This window comes from Agelaius phoeniceus, chromosome 5 (genome assembly GCF_051311805.1).
Source record: "Agelaius phoeniceus isolate bAgePho1 chromosome 5, bAgePho1.hap1, whole genome shotgun sequence".
NCBI classification, from domain to species: Eukaryota; Metazoa; Chordata; class Aves; order Passeriformes; family Icteridae; genus Agelaius; species Agelaius phoeniceus.
Genome location: NC_135269.1, coordinates 4,838,348 through 4,856,489, shown reverse-complemented (window position 1 = coordinate 4,856,489; position 18,142 = coordinate 4,838,348). Strand labels below are relative to the sequence as shown.

Here is an 18,142-nt window from a genome sequence, read left to right as displayed (position 1 = left end):
CCCTCTTAGCAATCAGTCTGGCTCACTCTAGCTTGCCAAATGCCTTCTGAGATGAGCCTTGTCCTCTCTACAGCTCCCTTAGAAAGCTATCAGAGAGGTCAGCCACAAATTGGTCCCATTTTTTCTGCCAGAGCTCTTTGGCCTTGGCTTTCTCATCCGGTAGCATGGCACTGTATCTGTGAGGAGGAGGAAAGTCAGTGTCAGGCAGGAGACAAGGGGGCAGCTGTTTCAAGAGCAGCACTGAAATGAAAAGGCAGGAGGCAGCAAGAGATTAACCCTTGCAGGACATGCCTGCACCACGCAGAGTAACGTGGTGTAAAACAGGCAGGAGCCAAGGAATGTGCAGGAGGACCCTGGGCATCACATCCAAACTATTTTTAGACATCCAGAACTGTCAGAACAGTTAATAGGAAAAGGGGTTAAACACACCCAAACTAAATGCTAATTGTTTTCCTGTGTTCCTCAGATGGCAAACACTGCAGCAAGTCAAATTTTGGCAGAAATAGACAAGTGATACAAAGACATAGAATTTCTCCCAAACCCAGAACCAGGTGGTGGAAGCAAGTTCCCAAAGAGTGGAAAAGGAGGAATACACTGGGACATGGAGTCAGAGAAAGGTACTTGAGAACACAGGCAGAGGAGCCTCTGGGCTCCCTGTGTCCTGCCTTTGGATGAGACACACAGAGGAGATTTTGGATTGACAGAAGCCCAGCTCCTGTGGTAGAGGAAACTGAGGCCAAAACCCAAATGCAAGCAAGGGGGGAAAGCTGATAATCTCCTTATGATTACTATGGCAAGGTGAGAGGGGTGGTGAACTTACTTTATGGAGTTGAGTGCAAGCTGTTTTAGGGTCCTCAGGTCAGCATTCATCCCTCCAATGGCCATGAACACCTCATAGAAGTCATAAGAGACTCCCTTTGCCCCAAAGATGGGGGGATCATCGGGGCTGATCACAATGGGGTGCCCTTCAGCCATGAGGTCAGCTGCAGGGTGACTCCTCAGGTCAGCTACCAGCAGCAGGACCTGGGTGGGGAAGAGTGGGAGACAACACCTCGGCAGGTTATTGCTGCAGCTGTGTCACACTGACAGCAGGTAGTGGTCAGGGAGGGACAGGCTCCAGAGGGCTGCTCAGAATGTTTTCTGCTCTGAACTGCTGCAGGAGGAAGCAGCTTGTCTGCACTGACTGTACAAGGAGATTAATTTCTCAAATAAATCACCTTAATCAAGTCCGGTGGGGTGAATAACTTGTGCTTGTTTAGAACAATTTGACTGTGAGCAATTCAGGAACAGTCTTTTGGTTACACATTTGCTGTGGTGCTTAGCTTGAGGTATCTGGAGCTGGTATCAGGGTTCTCTCCCTTAAGGCTCACACCAGTAAATCTCCACCCAAAGTCCTTCCTGCTGCACCCAGGGGACAATGGCACCACTCTAATGTGCTGCAAAAGAGTTCCCCCTGGTTATGAATTCTGCAAAACCAAGGACTTCCAGTTACAATCCCTGCTTCTCAGCCTCTGGCCCTCCTGGTTTTGAAGTATTTTCAATTATGTCTCTAAAGGCACCTTTGTGTCTCTGGGCCTCATTCTCCACTAGGGAGGACTGCCTTCCCAACTTCCTCTTGATAGGATTTTAAATTATTTTTTTGCTGACTGGCACTACAAGCCTTAACTATATTCACTTTTGCAGCACCTTACATAGCAAAGTGCAGTGTAAGGTGCTGCAAAGGAAACTAAGCCAGCCTATGTGCATCAGAACTTGTAGGTGCCCCCCAGCTGACCCTCCCAGCAATGGTGATCCCCTTAACAGTGGCCCAGCCACATAGCAACATACCTGGTTGGAGATGGGACAGACTTCTACAGGAATATCCCTCTTCAGAGACAAATTTTTGGCTACTGGGTGTTTAATGAGAGCGAGTCCATGGCCAATCCTGCTGGTATTCAGTAGCAATGCATCCAGCACATTATTGTCTACAGAGGTGCCCTGCCAGTCTGAGCAGAGACAGACAAGAGTCACTGCAGTGCTGTGAGGAAATAAAGCTCCTCAAACTGCTAGGTGATGTTATTAATAGAGGTTCCATTTGTGAGGTGAGAGGGCTGCTCATGCTCAGAGTTTCCACTTGCATTTTCAGTGAAACAGGGACCTAAATCTGCCACGATATTGCCCAGCATGGAGATACCCACTCATCTCACCTGGCTTTAGATGTTTACAGTATTGCTCTTGCAGCTGAGTTAATTATGCTGGACTCCATTACTTGTCAATGGAGAGAAGTAACAATTATTGGGGAGTAGCCTGTGCATTAGAATGAGATGTGTTTTAAGGTGAAATATTATTTCACCTTAAATTGTAAAATGATGGTTGGGGGACTCTGCTGCTATTGTGGGTGGGAAGTGAGTGCTGTTCCAAGGGGGAAATGGCTTCCAGCAATAACTCCTACACCAGGTCAAAGATGCTGGGCAATGTGATACCTACAGTCCAAAGCAGGGAGGGGTCATGTGGGAATGCCACAGCCCCAAACTGATATGGGGAGAAGCTTAGGGGAAACTGGTTATGTGCACATGTATGCACACCCATTCTCTTGATACAGGCAGCAAGCAAGCCAGGCTTGCTGCTTCTGCTCTTTGCAAGATTTCATTCTTGCCTCTGCAAGCAGTAGCAAGCCTTCAGTCCTCATGCTCACCAGTCTCCCCAGCATGGAAGAAATATGGCAAGTTGACCCCCATGGAATATGGGATGGTCAGGGCATCCTTCAGCTCCCATAAAGAATGACCTTTGTCCTCATCACCAACCTGGGGGAAAGAAGAAAGGTATTTTTGAGCACGCTTGGGAAGATGGTGGGACTTACAGCTCTGTATAAATTAGGTGCCAGCTGTGCTGAAATTACAATGCTGTGGGGTAGGGAGCTGATTCTTTCAGGGGATTTTGTCAATTACCCTGAACAAAATCCTTAGCTGGAGGATTTGCAATTCATTAACACTGATTTCAGTACAGCAGCAGAGGTTCTGGCTCTGGTATAGAACATATGCCATGGGATATATGTGGTTATATCAGCAGGGATCAGAAGAAATTCAGTTACCAGGTCAAAGCCTGCCAGGGTGTCTGGGAAGCGGGCTCTGAGTGCCATGGCAGTGATGATGTCTTCTTTAATCTGGGAGACATTCAGCATCCTAGAGAGCAAGGGAGAGAAAGAGCTGCAGAAGCTGACTCCCATGGGCCTGCCTTCTCAGGTTTGAGTTGTGAAACGGGGCCCCCAGGGGTATTTCCAAAATGCAAGTTGCTCTTGAATCTGACAACCAGCTTCAGGTCTCTAGAGGAACGGCAGTAGAAAATTGATACTATGAAACGAAACCCATGAATGACCAGGAAATGCCTGGCTAGACCCTGCTGTCATTTGAGTTGAGGCATGCTTGTCTAACTCACTGGATTTCCCATTTACCAAGCAGGGAAGGGAACACAACAATGTGGAGAGAAAATGTTTCATTTTTTTTCTTTCCTCCCAGCTGTTTTGATGGGAGGTGAGGCAGTAACTGCATTTCAAGAGAGTTTTCCATTTAGGTTTCTTCCAGCTCTATCAGACTTAAACTTCTTGGTGCATTTTGCAGACTGTGGCCAGAGAGGCAAGCCAGCTCTGAACTGGAGAGGGCATTGTGCCAAACCAGAGCGAGTCAGTGCTGCTGAGGTCTGCTCTGCTTGCTGAGGATCACCTCACATGACTTCATGGCAGCTGCCTGCCTCGGAGGGCAGCAGCACGAACGTGCCGTACACAGGCTGTGGGCAACGGCGTGTGCCAGGTCCCATGGGCACCTCTGCCACGCCAGGTGCCCAAACTCGGCACTGCCCTCACTGCCTCAGTGTCTGCAGGGTGGGAGAGTGCATCCAGGTGCAGAGGAGAGCAGGCATGGCTTGGAGACACACACAGGCAGCCCTGCCTGGGCTCATTCCCACTCCCAGGGCTCATGGACGCTCCTCTGGTGCTTGCCTTGGACATAGGCAGATCCATATGGATGAATTCCCACCCTCAGCCTTTCACACGTGCCAGGGAATGTCTCAGGAGGCAACATCCCAGCTCCAACAACCCACGTGGACATTGCCAACCAACCTTGGCACTCCAGCCCAGCGTTGCCTCTCCCAGCCCCCTGCCCTGCACGAGGCACAGCCGCTCTCAGCCCTGCTCAGCCTCTACCTGTGAGCTGCAAATATAACCTTGGCTCCAACAAAGTCTGGGTGCTCCTTCACAAACTGCCTGGTCACCTCCCGGTAGGCTGCCACAGACCATGATTTATCATGCTTGGTGCCATCCAGTTCATACACCTGCAGCGTGAGAAGCAGTAGTTAGAAGAGGTGTTTTACTGGAAGGTGGGAGAAATGAAGTGACAAAAGCCTTGGGAGAAGCAGAGTGCTGTGGTCCTGACAACAGGGCAGGAAAACAAAAGCGGTAAAATCTGTGCAGAACATTTCCTTCTTCAAGCCTTTACCAGCTGGCAAGAACCAAGGAGTGGGTTTCCCCCCTCCTATGTGATACAAGTTTCTCTGTGTTCAGACGTGGCAAGCAAACGCCCTTGAGAACCCCTTGGAGACCATGACCTCTTACTCCTGTCTGCATCCAGCACTGCAGTGTTTAGTCCAGCTGTCTGCAGCTCACACATGCTCTGTGCCTTGCAGTGGCAATCTGTCAGCTGAGCCAGCCCCAAGGCACGCAATGGCTGAGCTCCATAAGCTACCAGCTGAGCTGGGCTCCTGCTCCCCTCTGCCAGAGGTTTGCTTCATGACCTTGAGTCAGTCATTTCGTCTTGCCATGCTTTCCCAGGTCTCTGGCTGAAAACTGGGAAAAATAATCCTTTTGGCATGCTCTGTCTCATCAACTTGCTCTGAAGTTTCTCTCCACCAGGGCTATTTTCAGGGCTATTTCAGCAGGGGTGGAGACCCTGAATTGATACTAACCCACAAAGGCCCTGCCTGGAGTGGCTCACAGACAGCAGCTGAAACCACTCCATCAGTTCACTTCTCACCCTTCTCACCATCCTTTTCTCTGTCAGCTTTATCCTCCAGCCTTCAACTGCTCCACTTCACCCCCTAACTTCCCCTCTGGTGCTGTCCCTTGCAGGGATGCCCTTGCAAAGCCCCACACCCTGTCACAATGCAGTGTCTCCCTTGCAGGCACCAGCAGCCATGGGGCAGCTGCAGATGCTCAGAGGGAATTTTCCCCAGCTGCAGCCCATGGGAATGTGAGACTTTACACAGCTGAATCAGCAAACACAGCTGGGCTTAGGGGGCTTTTCCACAGTGTTTGCTGTTTCACACTAAATCCCAGTTTCATTTACTTTACCTCGGGGCTGCTTCTGGCAGGCTTTGCTGCCAGGAGAGCTTTTGCAGCCTCAGCGCTGCTGTGGAGCCTTGTGGAGGCTCTCCAGCCACACGAGCATCTTGCTATTCCTGTCACACCCTGCTCACCTTGACTTTGCCCACGAAGAATCTCCCTGCCCTCTCAGCCCAGCTTCAGCCTTGCTGTCCCTTTGCTGCCCATGCTGCCCTCCATCCTGGCATAGCCGCAGCTCCTGGCATTCCCTGCTGCGGTACCTGCAGCTCATAGCCCTGGAGCTTACAGAACTTGAGCTCACAGTCCTGCAGCTCACAGCCCTGGAGCTTACAGAACTCGAGCTCACAGCCCTGCAGCTCACAGCCCTGCAGCTCACAGCTGCCAGCTGCGGGCGAACCCCAGGGCTCTGCAGGCTCCCACAGCTGCCGCCAGCATCAGGAGCTGGATGGGGAGGCAAATCTTCCCTGCCAAGCCTCTCTTCAAAAGGACTCACAACCGTGTCTAAGGGCTGATGGTAAAGGCAGGGTATTTTCCAGGCAGGCCCACGCACTTGTATCATGGCAGATACTCTTGGCCTGGAAACCTGTGTGGCCTGGGGGGATGCCTCACAAAATGCACAGGCATTTTGACATTGTTGTTATTTTCTCTTTCCAGGTACCCCAAAGGCAGGTGGTGGCTGAATTCAGAGCAACTGGCTTATGGCAACCCCCAGCAAAGTAAGACCCATGTAAAACTTTGTGGACTTCTCCACGTCCATTTTTTTCCCTTCTTTGCAATACTTCCTTCTCCTCTCAGGTATGATAGAGTGACGCAACTCCCACCCCCATGGAGTCCTGCATGGAGCTGGGCTGGAGAATTGCATGGGAAAGGTATGTCTGCAGTGACAAAATTGTCACTGGGAAAGTGGGAACATTTTGGGTGGTGTGGTCTGCTGGTGCTTGGGGAGGCACTAGGGCAGAGTGGGCTTGGAAGACAACCAGACCAGCTTTGGGTGAAAGACCTGAACCATTACCAGATTTTAGTATTAATGGCAATGAAAGGAGCGGTTCATACTTCATACACAGCCAAAATTTTGGGTTGTCTGCAAATTGTGGGAGGTTGTGTTTTGCCAATTGATTGACTCACCTATTCAGAGTAATTATTCTGAAATAAGCTGAGGATTTAAAATAGCATAACTATTCCAGAATAAGTCTCTATCCAAGACAGGAAATTTGTTCAGAGCAGCTGCCACAGAACAGGTGATTCTGGTGCAAAACTGAGCTACATCTTCCCAATGAGCAAGATTTTGACCCAGCTCCCAGTCTGTACAATGTAGTTTTGTGCCTATGTCACAGCAGGTATCTCCCTTAGCCATTAAGAACAAAGAATCTCTCAAGCCCTTGCCTATGCAAATCTCCAAGAAAGATGTTTGAATATGATCAAGGTTTTCCAGCATCCTTAGAAGGGCAGATATGCAAACATCCAAAAACTAAATTCAAGACAGGGCTTGAGAAAAGCTATGGAGAAATAAGGATTTAAAAGACTGCTAGAGAAGCCAAACCCCACGTACCGCAGGCAGGATAGCTCTTATCTCAACATACTGTATGTTATCTTCATAGAGCTCCAGCAGCCCCTGGTAGAAATAGGCCTTGAACACAGGTGCATAGCAGATAAGTCCAGAGGCAATGAGAAAGACTTCTTCAAATCTTTTCCAAATGAAAGCCTGAGAAGGGTAGGCCAGCTCAGGGGTATCTGTCACCAGGGTCAGGTTTCTCAGCAAGCTATAGAAAAGGGAGAAGAGAAGGAATGAGGAGAGCAAACAGAGCCTGCTGGCACTGCAGTACAACAGTGGCTGGTGCAACTAGGAAGCATTCAGGTCATTTTTCCACCACCTGTATTTACTCCTCTAATGGCTGGCACAGAATTTGTATGATACATGTTAAGCTGTAAGCAGAGTAGAAGTAGGTGCTTAAAGGAACAGAATTACAAAGGCAAGTATGGTGCTTTTATATCAATTATACTCTACTACCCAGGGTATCCCTAACCTGAAAATCTTACTCCACTACCCAGGGTTTCCCTAATCTGAAAGCAGGCATGCACATTACTCCTGCAAACAATGTTTTCCCAAGAATCTTCAATGCACATAAAATGTCTCAACACTTGGCCTTTTGTTCAGCACCTAAAAGGCAGACTGAGTTTACAGGAGATGCCATGTGCTGGGCCACCACCAGCCTGCTTGCTGAGCCCATAAGTTGTCCTGGTACCTTTGTATTGTCAAAATATGCTATCCAAAAAAATGCAAGGGGAAGACAGTTCTGAATCAGAAATCATTTTTCCCAGCCACTGAGAACAAGCCTGACTCCCCACCTGCCTTGCTGATAGCTACTTCAGGGAAACAGCTGATAAGCATCTCAGTCCTGGCTTTTCCTTACTGTGATGGAAATGTATTTATTTCCTCCATCCACTCAGCTGGCATGTGAGCCTCTTTCAGAAATCCAGAGAGACAGTGGGTAGTTTTATCAAGCAGACTTTAAGGGAGCCAGTAAATTGTAATATCTAATTGTGGGTGAGAGCTTGCATTTAGGACAGGGTGAGCATCTGTGCCACACCACCATTCTCTGGCAAGCTGATAGCCTTCACCTCACCTGAAGCCCTGCCTCTGGCAACAGCCCTCCTTCTTCCACCTGAAGAGTAGTTCATAACAAATTTCTCCTACCAGTGGGCAAAGTCTAAATGGCAAAGCAGGGGTGATGAACTTCATTCCTGGGTGGACAAATGGAAGCCATCACAGAAACCTACAGATGTTTTCTTGCTGGCCTAGTGCTTGTCTCGTGCCAGGGGCTAAGCAGGTTCAGACAGAAATACCTTCAGCCATGCTTCAGCTTTCATCTGGGTATATTGTTACCCCTCAATAACAGCTACTGATCTTTAATAATGTTTCCTGTTTGATGTCTTGGCCCCCATCCTTGTGCAGTGCTCTGGTCTGTTATATGGGAGGTGTGGCTTTGATTTGTGATCTTATTATCTTCATCCAGGACACTTCTGTGGATGGAATTAAACCCCCACAGCCCCCCTACAGATGTAAAATGTGATCTGGTCCAAATTCATAAACTAAGACATCCTGGGCAGATATGCCTTTTGAATCCCTCCATCCTGCCCATAAAGCAGAGCCCATTCCCCCAGGTTTTGCCTGCTGTTTCACTCTCTAAGGATTCTCTTCCAGGGCCTGCAGTTTCATTTCTTCCTCACTTTGTTAATTTCTTTGCCAGCAACAATTTTAGAAGCAAACCTTGTACATAAAAGAGACGCTACTACTGTTAAGGATGAGACTTTAAATGCTCAACAGTCAGGAAAATTCAGAGTTAAGGTTTCCACAGCAACTTGGGCTCTGCCCTCCTGTGCATTACAATAGGGCCTTTGGTGCCATTATCGCAGGACACTGGGCAACCCCAGCTACTCTTCAGTAATCCATGCAAGCAGAGAAGACCGAGCTGGACCACAGAAGGGGCGAGGAGCAAGGAGACACCGCGGCATCACCCTAGAAACCAGGAATGCAGGAGTCAGGAGCATCCTGGAGGCGCTGATCCAGCTGCCCGAGCTGCGGAGAGGGGCAGAAAGGCTGCGCTGCTGCTCATCGGGGAGGTTTCGTGTGGGAAGAGCTGGGGAAAGGAGGATTTTCCCCTTCCCTCGTGGCCGAAGGGCAGCTCCCCTCCAGCTCGGCACCTGCCCGGAGCCGGGAGCCGAGTGGGGCCGTTCCCAGTGGCTCCGGGAAAAACCTCCCCATGGATCAAAAGGCCGTGCAAGCCCGATCTCGCCGCTGCAGGCAGCTCCGTTCCAGATAAGGATGGGCGCTCAGTCGGGCTCCCACCGCTTTCTCCCCTTGTCCTGTGAGAACTCGGCTCCTCCAGCAATGAGCGCACGCAGGCCTCCGCTCCCCGCCTTTAAATCTGCCTCTACAAACTCGTGGTTGTTTGCTTAGCCTGTGCTCTTGGGCTAGAAACAGCCATAAATCCCCACACCACCCTGCTCCTAAAAGCACATAAATCAAATTGTGCTTCTCTTTATAATCCCCTTCCCTTTGAGGCTGATTATTGATCCTTACAACTGTTGAAGATTTATTGCATAATAGTGATCCATCCTTGATAACCAGATAATCTCCTAAGGGTTCGGGGGCTTTTGCCATCAGTAGCTCATGCAGATGAAGCAAAGCTTCATAAATGCATTCTTTTTTGTTTCTTTTCTGGAATGGGCCTTGGCCAGTGATCAGGTGCAGACTACAAATAGCCTTCCATGTCATGTCATATATGCACTGAACAATGCTATTGCAATGCATATGCCCAAAGGGCCACAGCTAAAATGACCAGCCAAGGATTATTTATTTTCAACTGTAGGTTTGCTTTCTCTTTTCATGGGTTTTTTCCCCTGTTTTCCTTTCCTGTGCTATATAATCCAGAAGTGAAAGGTTTTGTTGCCTTGTTTTAAAGGGATTCTTTTTCCTGCTCCTTTTTCTGCTCTCGAATGGGTAATAATGCCCTTCTCCTCACCGTGGTATCTGAATGTCTTCCAGTGGTGCATTAAATAGTGTGACTAACATCTGTCACATGTGGTTCATTCGCTTGCTCTCGCTCTCTCTCATCCCCTCTTCTTCTCCCCAAGGGGAGACTTGTAGAGGGAGTGGAGTGCTTTGTTTCTGTAGTGGATTTTTATTCCCTTTTTCCCCCCCTCTTACTGCACACACTGCCCTATTTTTCTGTGAGATAAGGCAGTCAGAAGACACGGAGGGGAAGGTGATGGCAGCCGGGGCAGCCGCCAGTGCCCAGGGGAGTTGTCCCTGAAGCCTGGGCCGTGGTGTCAGCTCCCTCACAGATGACTTCATCCTGGTGATAGAGAGCTCTGCTGGGCACAGCCTCAGTCCTTGTGCTGCTGGTGGGGGGTGTGCAGTGGTATTTTACAAATAGCTGGAATGTCAATGCTGCTTCCCTAAATATCTGGGGGCATGCTCTTGCTTTGGAGGTGGCAGCCATTATGTTGCTTCTTGAGGGAAAGAATGACATTCTCCTGCATTATAATTGATTGTGAAGAAAATAAGTGAGGATTGTTTTTCCTTTTAAGTAGGAAAGCAAAATTCCCTTCCTTTCCTGCCCCTTGGCCCGTGGTCTCCTGGCTCTCCTAAGAGCATCCTTTTGGAAGCTCACCAATAACACAATACTCCAGGGTCTTGGCCCATGAGATGTGTGCTTTGAATAGGAATGATTAGACCTTCTCTTGAGGGAAACAAACAAAAGGAGTCACTTCCAAAGCACACACACACACTCACACGTCTATGTACGTAAAAATGCAAACAGCAAAAAAAAAAAAAATCCTGCAGATTCCCCTTTCTTCCACCCCTTCCTGGTCAGAAATACTGTAAGGTGAAAGAGGTGCAGCTTCTCAGAAACATTTCCATTGTTCCTTCACATTTGCTGATCCACCCTGCCTTGCATGAGAGCCCTTCCCTGCTGCCATATTCCCTTGACACTTCCTTGAAACCACCCAACTATCCATCCGTTCTTTCCTCTGACATCTGCTTTCTCTCAGCTTGTCAGTGCTCAAGGGCAAAGAGGAGTGCAGGAGAGAGGTAGCCTGGGATGCACATGTTCAAGAGACTGGGAGAGTTTCCAGAAACTGAGAAGCAGAACAGACTGGGGCCTATTCCTGGCTAGAGACCTATTTCCAGACAGCCAAAAACATTCCTAACCCCTAGACTAGTGCCCAGGGATTAGATGAGAAAAGGAGGGGAAGTGCCTCTGTGTGGCTGTTGTTGGTGTGTTTGCACATTATGCCTAATGACTCCTCTGTGATTTTGTGGTGATGAGCATGGAAGGGCAAGAAATGAAGGACAACATACTCAAATGGATAAGTGGGCACCCAGGATGCCAGAGATCCAAGTTTGTTCTTGGCTCAGGCAAAAGAATCCCCCTCTACATTTGGGGAGACCCTTGCAGCGAGGCTCTGTCTTGTGTCCCTGTGCAGTGCCTGCCACTCTGAAGTCCTGCTCTGACTTGTGGCCACTCAACACTGTCAGGCAAACACAAAAGAAGAGAAATGTGGCACTACTGCCTCTGAAAACAAGTGTTTCAACACAGGAACAGAGGGAACCACACAAGGCACAGCCCCAGGTGTACAGGGTGTACAGGATGCCCTGCCCTTCAGCCTCTGGCAGAAAGTGGCATCATGCCATGGAAACACAACCAAAAACAAGTGCAATGAAGGGTTGCTCCTGAGACACTTCTAAATGCCCACTGCAATTGCTGGGGCTTTGAGGAAATGAAGCTGTTTCAAAATCCAATCTCTTGCACGTTATTTATGGGTCTCCTGGTGTGGTTGAAGAGAGCTGCTGCTGTCATCTTTCCTTCCTCATCACTCCCAGCAGAAATGGAAGGGAGCTAATGGGGAACCAGTTTTCCCTCTGGAAGACAGAGATCAGTGACTTCTCACTGGATCTTGTTTCTTCCATCACATGTCAGGGCAGTTGAGCCTCAGGGTATAAAAGGTCAAGAGCCCAGGGTCTGGCATCACTTTCTCCTGGACTTCCAGAAGAGAGGGATGGTGGATGCCCTGGAGAGTCAGACCCCTCTGCCCTGCCCATTGCTGTTTTTGGGGAGGGAAGGCAATACCATGCCACAAGTCTGGAAGCTCCTCAGCTTCCCAGCTTGACCTCCTTCCCAGACCTGCAGGGCACAGAGCCCAGACAGCTTCCACGTGGGGGGGACACCAGCTCACTAAGAGTTAAAAGGTCTCCATTTAAGAGCACACAACCTCACTGGAGAGCACCGCAGTAAAACCAACCAAGTTTCACTTGGGAAATGCTGGAATTAGGGTCATCTGCACTGCCTCAGTCCAGCCCTCTCCTTGTGTGTTGGCATGGCAATACTGTCTGTCATTTCATGACACCCCACACTGTTTTTCCTGCAGACCCCAGCCCCAGAGTGCCACGGACAGCGGTGCCCTCTCAATGGATGGCTACTCAATATTTTCCTTTGTCCTCATCGCTCAGTGTCTGACTTCATGCATTATTTAGTGTGCTCTCTCCAGCCCCCCACACACCACGGCAGAGCTGCATGCTTTCTCTTGGCCTTTTCAGCAGGGCTTTGTCCCGGGATCAATGGCCCCTGGATGGGGAGATAGGACTCTGTGTTCCCATCACCACTGGCTAGAGGGGGAGCCAGGCTCTTCCCAGCCACGTGTAAGTGATTAAATGCCAGGTGGTTCAGACAAGCCCAGTCCTGATAAAAGGCTGCCAGCAGTGAAGGCAGGAGCTGCCTGCAGGGAGAGGAGCTCCTGCAGGAGGGTGAGTGATGCTCTGGGGAGCCAGCTGAGGTGTGAGCAGCTGGACAGCTGCAGGAGCTTTGCCTGTAAGGGCAGGAGCTCTGCTGGCAGGAGGGTGTTTGAGGGGAAGGAGCCCCCAAATCAGGCAGGGGTCCTGTGTGTGGGGTTCCTTGGCTCAGCCAGTGCCCAGGAGGGTGAGCCACAGCTCCTGGTGCCTGTTGGGAATGAGTGCCTCATGCTTCCAGGTGGTGGGTGCCACTGGGGTTTCAAAGGCAGAAAACAAGTTTGGTGTTTGGAGGGACAGTTGGGTTGGGTTTTATTTTGGGAAGTTGAGGGGTTTTGCTTGTGCAGTAATTAACATAGTTTGCCCAACTTCTTGCTCTGAATCAAAACAATGACTTTGCAAAGGACTTTTCTGCTGTTGGGGACAGCCTGTTCATCATCTACCTGGCTTCCCCATCCAATTTTTGGATACCTCACTGGCTGAGGCACCATGTAGCCCTGTCCCACATTGAGACCCCATTCAGTGCTGAGGAGAGCTGGGGCCAGGTCTCATAAATCCACTTCCACTTCTGTCCTCAGCATGTGTGCACAGAAAAATTCAGTTTTTATGGTCCCTGACTCTGGTGCACTTAATGCAGCAGCCTTCAAACTCTTACATTGCTGTCACTGTTAGTTTGGATGTGACATACACACGTGATCAGGGTCTAAGAAGAAAAAAGTTTCTAATCTGTTTCTATGCTGACGGCTTTGTCTTCTTCTTTGCTATAGATAAACTCAAAAATCATCAATTGTTATTTCTTCTATTGACTCAGCTTTGCTTGCTAGCTAGCCATCAAGCCCGCCCTCCATACATTGCTATTTGCTTTTTCAGCCCCACACGGAGTTCCTGACTCTCAGAGCAGCGTGCAAACGGGAAAGCTGGCCCAGAATGGAGCACCAGGAGGCCACTGCACTGCACTCACCCTCGGTCAAACTCGGCCACGTCGCGGAGCTGTCGCCGATAGGTGTCCAGCAGCAGCCACGGGGAGCAGGGCGCGGGCGGCGGGCGCGGCCGGGAGAAGCGGAAGCGCACGGAGCCCGCGGCGGTGAAGCAGATGTAGCAGTCGGGCAGGTAGGAGGCATTGAACACCAGCCAGCCCGCGCTCAGCATGGCGAAGTCGTGCAGGTGGAGCACAGCACCTGGTGGGGGGCACAGGGATGCCCTGGTGAGCCCAGGCAGCTGGGGAGAAGGTTTGATGGGGTACCAGTTAGTTTGCCCGGGTTTGATGGGGTACCAGTTTGTTTGCCCGGGTTTGATGGGGTACCAGTTAGTTTGCCCGGGTTTGATGGGGTAACTGTTTGCCCATCTAGGGGTGTCTGGAAATGCTTTAGAAGGATGTGAGTGAATTCTCCCAGCAAGGACTGCACTGCTGCTCTGCCTCCCCCAGGCTGGAGGATGTGCCCCCCCCCTCCACATCAGACACTGGGCAGGCAGAGCGTGACAGCTCCCTGGGAGCACAGGGAGGGGGGAATCGATAGGGAGCTCTGCTGCTCCACTGGGATGGAAAATGCTCCGAGTTATTAAAGGTCTTTCAGGCAGAGTTTGCTGTGAGCTGGCTCAGGCCCCACTGTTTTAAAGAGAAACTTGCACAGGAGGCAGCAGTTCACAAGGCATGCTGGCTGGAGCACACCTGAAGCAAAGCTCTGTATCTAAGCTGTTTGGATCCCAGCTTCAATTTTTTGTGCCTAGTCTGTGTCTCTTCTTTCAGCTCTCTGGAGCTCTGGCATACACCAAAATCCCAGACCATGTTACTCTGGGGAATTGCACTCAGATGCAGAAGACAGAAGTACAGTTTACTTCTGTGCCTTATCAAAAGCATGCTTGCTTACATTGTACATCTGCTGCTGGCCAGCACAGAGGGCCTCTGGGGTGCTCTGTTATTGTGCAGTATGTTGGCAGCTGCCAGTCTTCCTGGCACAGGAAGCATCCTCTGTGTGCTCACCTTCTTTATCGTTTCATTTTGCTGAAATTTCTCATTTTCCAAAGACTCATGGTGCTATTGGTGCTTGAACTAAGCCTCAGCTTTGTAAAGGGAAGACACTGGGATAGCTGAAGTCTTAGATATGTATTTTATTAGTCTAGGGGAGACCTCTCAGTTGAAATAGCTTTGATGCCCTGAAGGGTAAAGGGAGAACAGGAATAGCAAGAACAAGACTGGTATGTATTTGACATTAGATTAGGTTCCAGACTATAACTTACAGTGGACTAATCTAATATAGAGTCATGTCTATGACCCATCTCTACAGAGGGTCTGGCTGTAAAGATGCTGAGGAGCTGTGGTTGCTGCTCTCAGCAGAGCTGGTGCACCAGCCTGGGCGTGCTGCAGCTGTCTGACCCTCCTCTGCCTGGCAATGTCACCTTCTTCCCTATGAGAGCAGCAACAGACATTACAGTAGTGCTTGAAACAACAGGAACTCCCGGGGCTCTGATCAAATCCTACTCAAACAGCTACAAGGATGTGATCTTGGCCCTAAAAGCTTACAGCCCTTGCAAAGATTCCAAGAGCCTGTTTAAACATTGCCAGGATTGACAAGTGTTAATTATTTTTTTTTGACTCCCACTTAGTATCAATGATATTGGAGGTGAAGAGGGGAGTACTTTTAAATTTCCAACTGTTCAATTCAGCCATGAAAGGATAATGACATTTCTGACATACTAATTGTTTATGTTAATGGTTGGGATGCTGCAAGACTGGGATCTGCATCCACAGCAGGGACTGGGAAGGAGAAGTTGGGAAGATTGCTGAGGGCCACATCCAATCTGGCTGTGAACACTTCCAGGGATGGAGCAGCCACAACTTCTCTGGGCAACCTGTTCCAGTGCCTCACCACCCTCTGAGTAGGCTTACTAATATCTAATCTAAATCTCTCCTCTTTGAATTCAATACTGATCCCCCTGGTCCTGTCACTACCTGCCCGTGTAAAATGTTGCTCTCTCTCCCTTTTATAAGCCCACTTTAAGTGCTGGTAGTACACAGGCTTTGACTTGTACACAACAAGCAAAGAACATAAAGATTTCAGTGTTAGAGGTAGCCCCTTCCTCCTCTAGTGCCCCCAGACTTTCCAGCACACTTCCAGGTCTGCTACAGAGCCACCTGCAGAAACCCTTTTTGGGGGATGCAGCACTTTTGGCTGAGATACAGAATAAGGTTGGTAGCCTGTTCATGGAGTGTGTATGTGGGAAAAGAGAGGCCCTGGCTGGAACATGCTGAGTAAATAGGGATGTCTGGTATTGCTTGTTGTCTTTGCTTCCTCTGTCCCTTCTCCACTCTTGAAAGACTTAAGGATCCATATTGTAAGTTAAACCAAATGCCACAATTGCTGGAAATGTGTGTTCGCCCAATCCATCCCCCTCTTCCTCTCCTCAGGGCTTTTCCTGAAACCCAAAGAGCACAATTTACAGCTCTCAGAAGCTTGTCTTCCACATCCTGTGTTTTGTCCCAGCTCAGAAAGCAAAAGATGAGAAAGGATGAGTAAGATGAGGCTCCTTAAGCCAAGCCTACCTTTAGGCATGCGCTTTAAGATGCTGAACACCTTGCTCTGGTCAATGAGGCTTTTTGCCTTGAAGAAGTGCATGCTTGGAGGGAACTGTCCTGTAGTTATGGCTGCTTCCACTTCCTTCTTCTTGAGGTCTGCCAGCTTTGTACTGAGCTGCTGCTCCTGCCTGCTCAGCACCAAGTTGCCACCTGTCTGATGTGCTTTCTCCTGCTGCATCAGGGAGTCCCTGTCCTTCCAGAGGGGGCTGGGAAGGCAGGGGGCAGCCAGACTCAGGAGCAGGCATGCCAGCCTGATGCCTTGCTCAGATGGAGGTTTCATCTTAGAGCTGCACCTGGACAGGGAGAAAAGACTGAGGCATTAGCAGAGGTCAGAAGGGAGCGCCTTGGCAATGGGATGTGAAGTTGTTGGGTTAACACCAACATCATGCAGAGGCAGGGGGTTAATGGGATGCTCAGAACTGGCAGGGACACCTGGTACCAGTGTCCCCTGAATTTGGGCTATGGATCAGCACACTGCCTATGGCTGCTGATTACACACAGCAAAGCTGGGAAGGGTGAAGAGATGTTGCTCCTTGGACCATACTGGCATGCAGTAAAGCAAAGGGCCAGCCTGGAATGGGGGATTGGTGGGCTCAGGATGCTGCCTGCAAGCTGGGATGGAGCTCTCAGTGAATAAGGGGTGCTGGTGTGCTGATGATGTCCAGCTAAGGGGCTTGGCTTGAGCTGATCAGATTCCCATTCCCTCCAGCTGAGAGAAGATCCTGTTGCACCCTTTTAGTATATTCCAGCTATCCCAAGGGTTACTTTACAGGCAGGATACCCCAAGGCTTTCTCTGCAGTAACAGAGGTGTGTCCTTTCCTTGCAATCCCAGAGGCAAGAGGATGGAAGTGAGACCATGGGAGTAGTAAGAGATCACAGGAGGCAGGCACATGTGAACTCTGAGCACTCTCCTTCCCCCCAAAAAAGCACAACTGCAATATAATCCTTCAACACCAGGCTTCAGTGACCCTCCCTGCCAATCTCTCCAGAGCAAAACAGCCTGGAGAAGGGCTCAGTATTTTGAAATAAGCCTATGTGAATTACATAGAAAGGCTCTGCTTGTGCATGTGTCTTCTCCTTCCAGGGTCCCCTCCACCTGTAGGTCCAGGAAAACATCCCCAGCCCTTTTAGTGGGTTGAAGGGGAACAAACAGAGCAGGGGTGGCTGCAGCCCCACACCAGGCCTGGCTCTGAGCTTAGGAAAGGAAACGTCCCCCAGAAAGTGTTATCTTAGCCGTGCTGGGACTGACTCACTTACTGTCAGCTCTCCTCCTCCTCCTCCCGGCATCCAGAGCTCACGGAGCCGCTGCCCGGGAGCGGCTCTGCCTCCAGCCCAGCGCTGCCCCGGCACGGAGAGAGATAAAGAGAGAGATAAAGAGCGGGGTCCGTCCCGGCAGGGCCGTGCCGAGCCAGGCACACGGAGTTCCTCTTCCTGTGCAGCCCAGCTTTTATTTCAGCCCAGCTGCACCGCTTCATGAATATATAAGGAGGAGGAGGCGGGCGAGGTTATAGAGAGCGGGACACGGGCAGCGGCGGGGGAGCGGGGCTGCCAAAAAAGCGGGGTCACTCAGGGAAACCCCCCCAGATCTTTAACCCATCAGTGCCTGACAGCGAGGGCATCTCTGGGGGTTTGTCTGTGCAGCCGTGCCGCGTTCCCTGGCGCTCACATTTAGCTTTTAAATACCCTGGGAGAAGCGCATTCCTGGTGCAGGGAGACTCCGCGCCCTGCTCGCTGTCCCAGGAATACACACGGGCTTGGATATCTAATCCTGGTCTGCTACAGAGCCTTTAAATGCCCGCGACACTGCAAACTCTGCTCGCTAATGCCTTTACATCTGAGAAAACAGCAATTTGTACCTCGAAATGGTCTTGCCCGGTCTCTGCCGGCTCTGGGAATGGGGCAGGCATCAATCCAGGCGGCTGCACTGAGACACAGGGCTAAACTCCAGCCTGGGAAGCAAGTCAG

At 50.2% G+C, this 18,142-nt stretch overlaps 1 protein-coding gene and 1 long non-coding RNA gene across 4 annotated transcripts; one reads left to right on the top strand and one right to left on the bottom strand.

The window, feature by feature from the left end:
- Positions 1–36: 36 nt before the first annotated feature.
- Positions 37–18,088, bottom strand: ADA2 (adenosine deaminase 2). Of its 3 annotated transcripts, XM_077178182.1 has the most exons (11): positions 18,034–18,088; positions 17,435–17,515; positions 16,144–16,469; positions 13,564–13,780; positions 6,861–7,071; positions 4,178–4,305; positions 3,071–3,161; positions 2,675–2,783; positions 1,828–1,985; positions 821–1,023; positions 37–176 (listed from the first exon to the last, which is right to left on the bottom strand). In XM_077178182.1, the coding sequence occupies exons 3-11, from the start codon at positions 16,454–16,456 to the stop codon at positions 68–70; spliced, it is 1,539 nt and encodes a 512-aa protein (XP_077034297.1). In that variant the 5' UTR covers positions 16,457–16,469; positions 17,435–17,515; positions 18,034–18,088; the 3' UTR covers positions 37–67. The 3 variants fall into 3 exon arrangements, with proteins under 3 accessions (XP_077034297.1, XP_077034298.1, XP_054487734.2); XM_077178183.1 differs by lacking the exon at positions 18,034–18,088 and having other exon boundaries at positions 17,431–17,584; XM_054631759.2 differs by lacking the exon at positions 18,034–18,088 and having other exon boundaries at positions 17,435–17,584.
- LOC143694080 (uncharacterized) lies at positions 959–13,601 on the top strand. Its single transcript, XR_013182261.1, has 3 exons — positions 959–6,027; positions 6,107–6,180; positions 13,473–13,601. It is a non-coding gene; the product is annotated as an uncharacterized LOC143694080 (long non-coding RNA).
- Positions 18,089–18,142: the final 54 nt, after the last annotated feature.

Bases quoted from the DNA above. Each gene is read 5' to 3' on its own strand.
- ADA2 (XM_077178182.1), bottom strand. From the start codon at position 16,456: ATGAAACCTCCATCTGAGCAAGGCATCAGGCTGGCATGCCTGCTCCTG. The intron at 7,072-13,563 runs GTGAGTGCAGTG...CCTTTTCTATAG, and splicing joins GTGGCCGAGTTTGACCGAGG to CTTGCTGAGAAACCTGACCC. The intron at 4,306-6,860 runs GTACGTGGGGTT...CTCACGCTGCAG, and splicing joins TAAGAGCTATCCTGCCTGCG to GTGTATGAACTGGATGGCAC.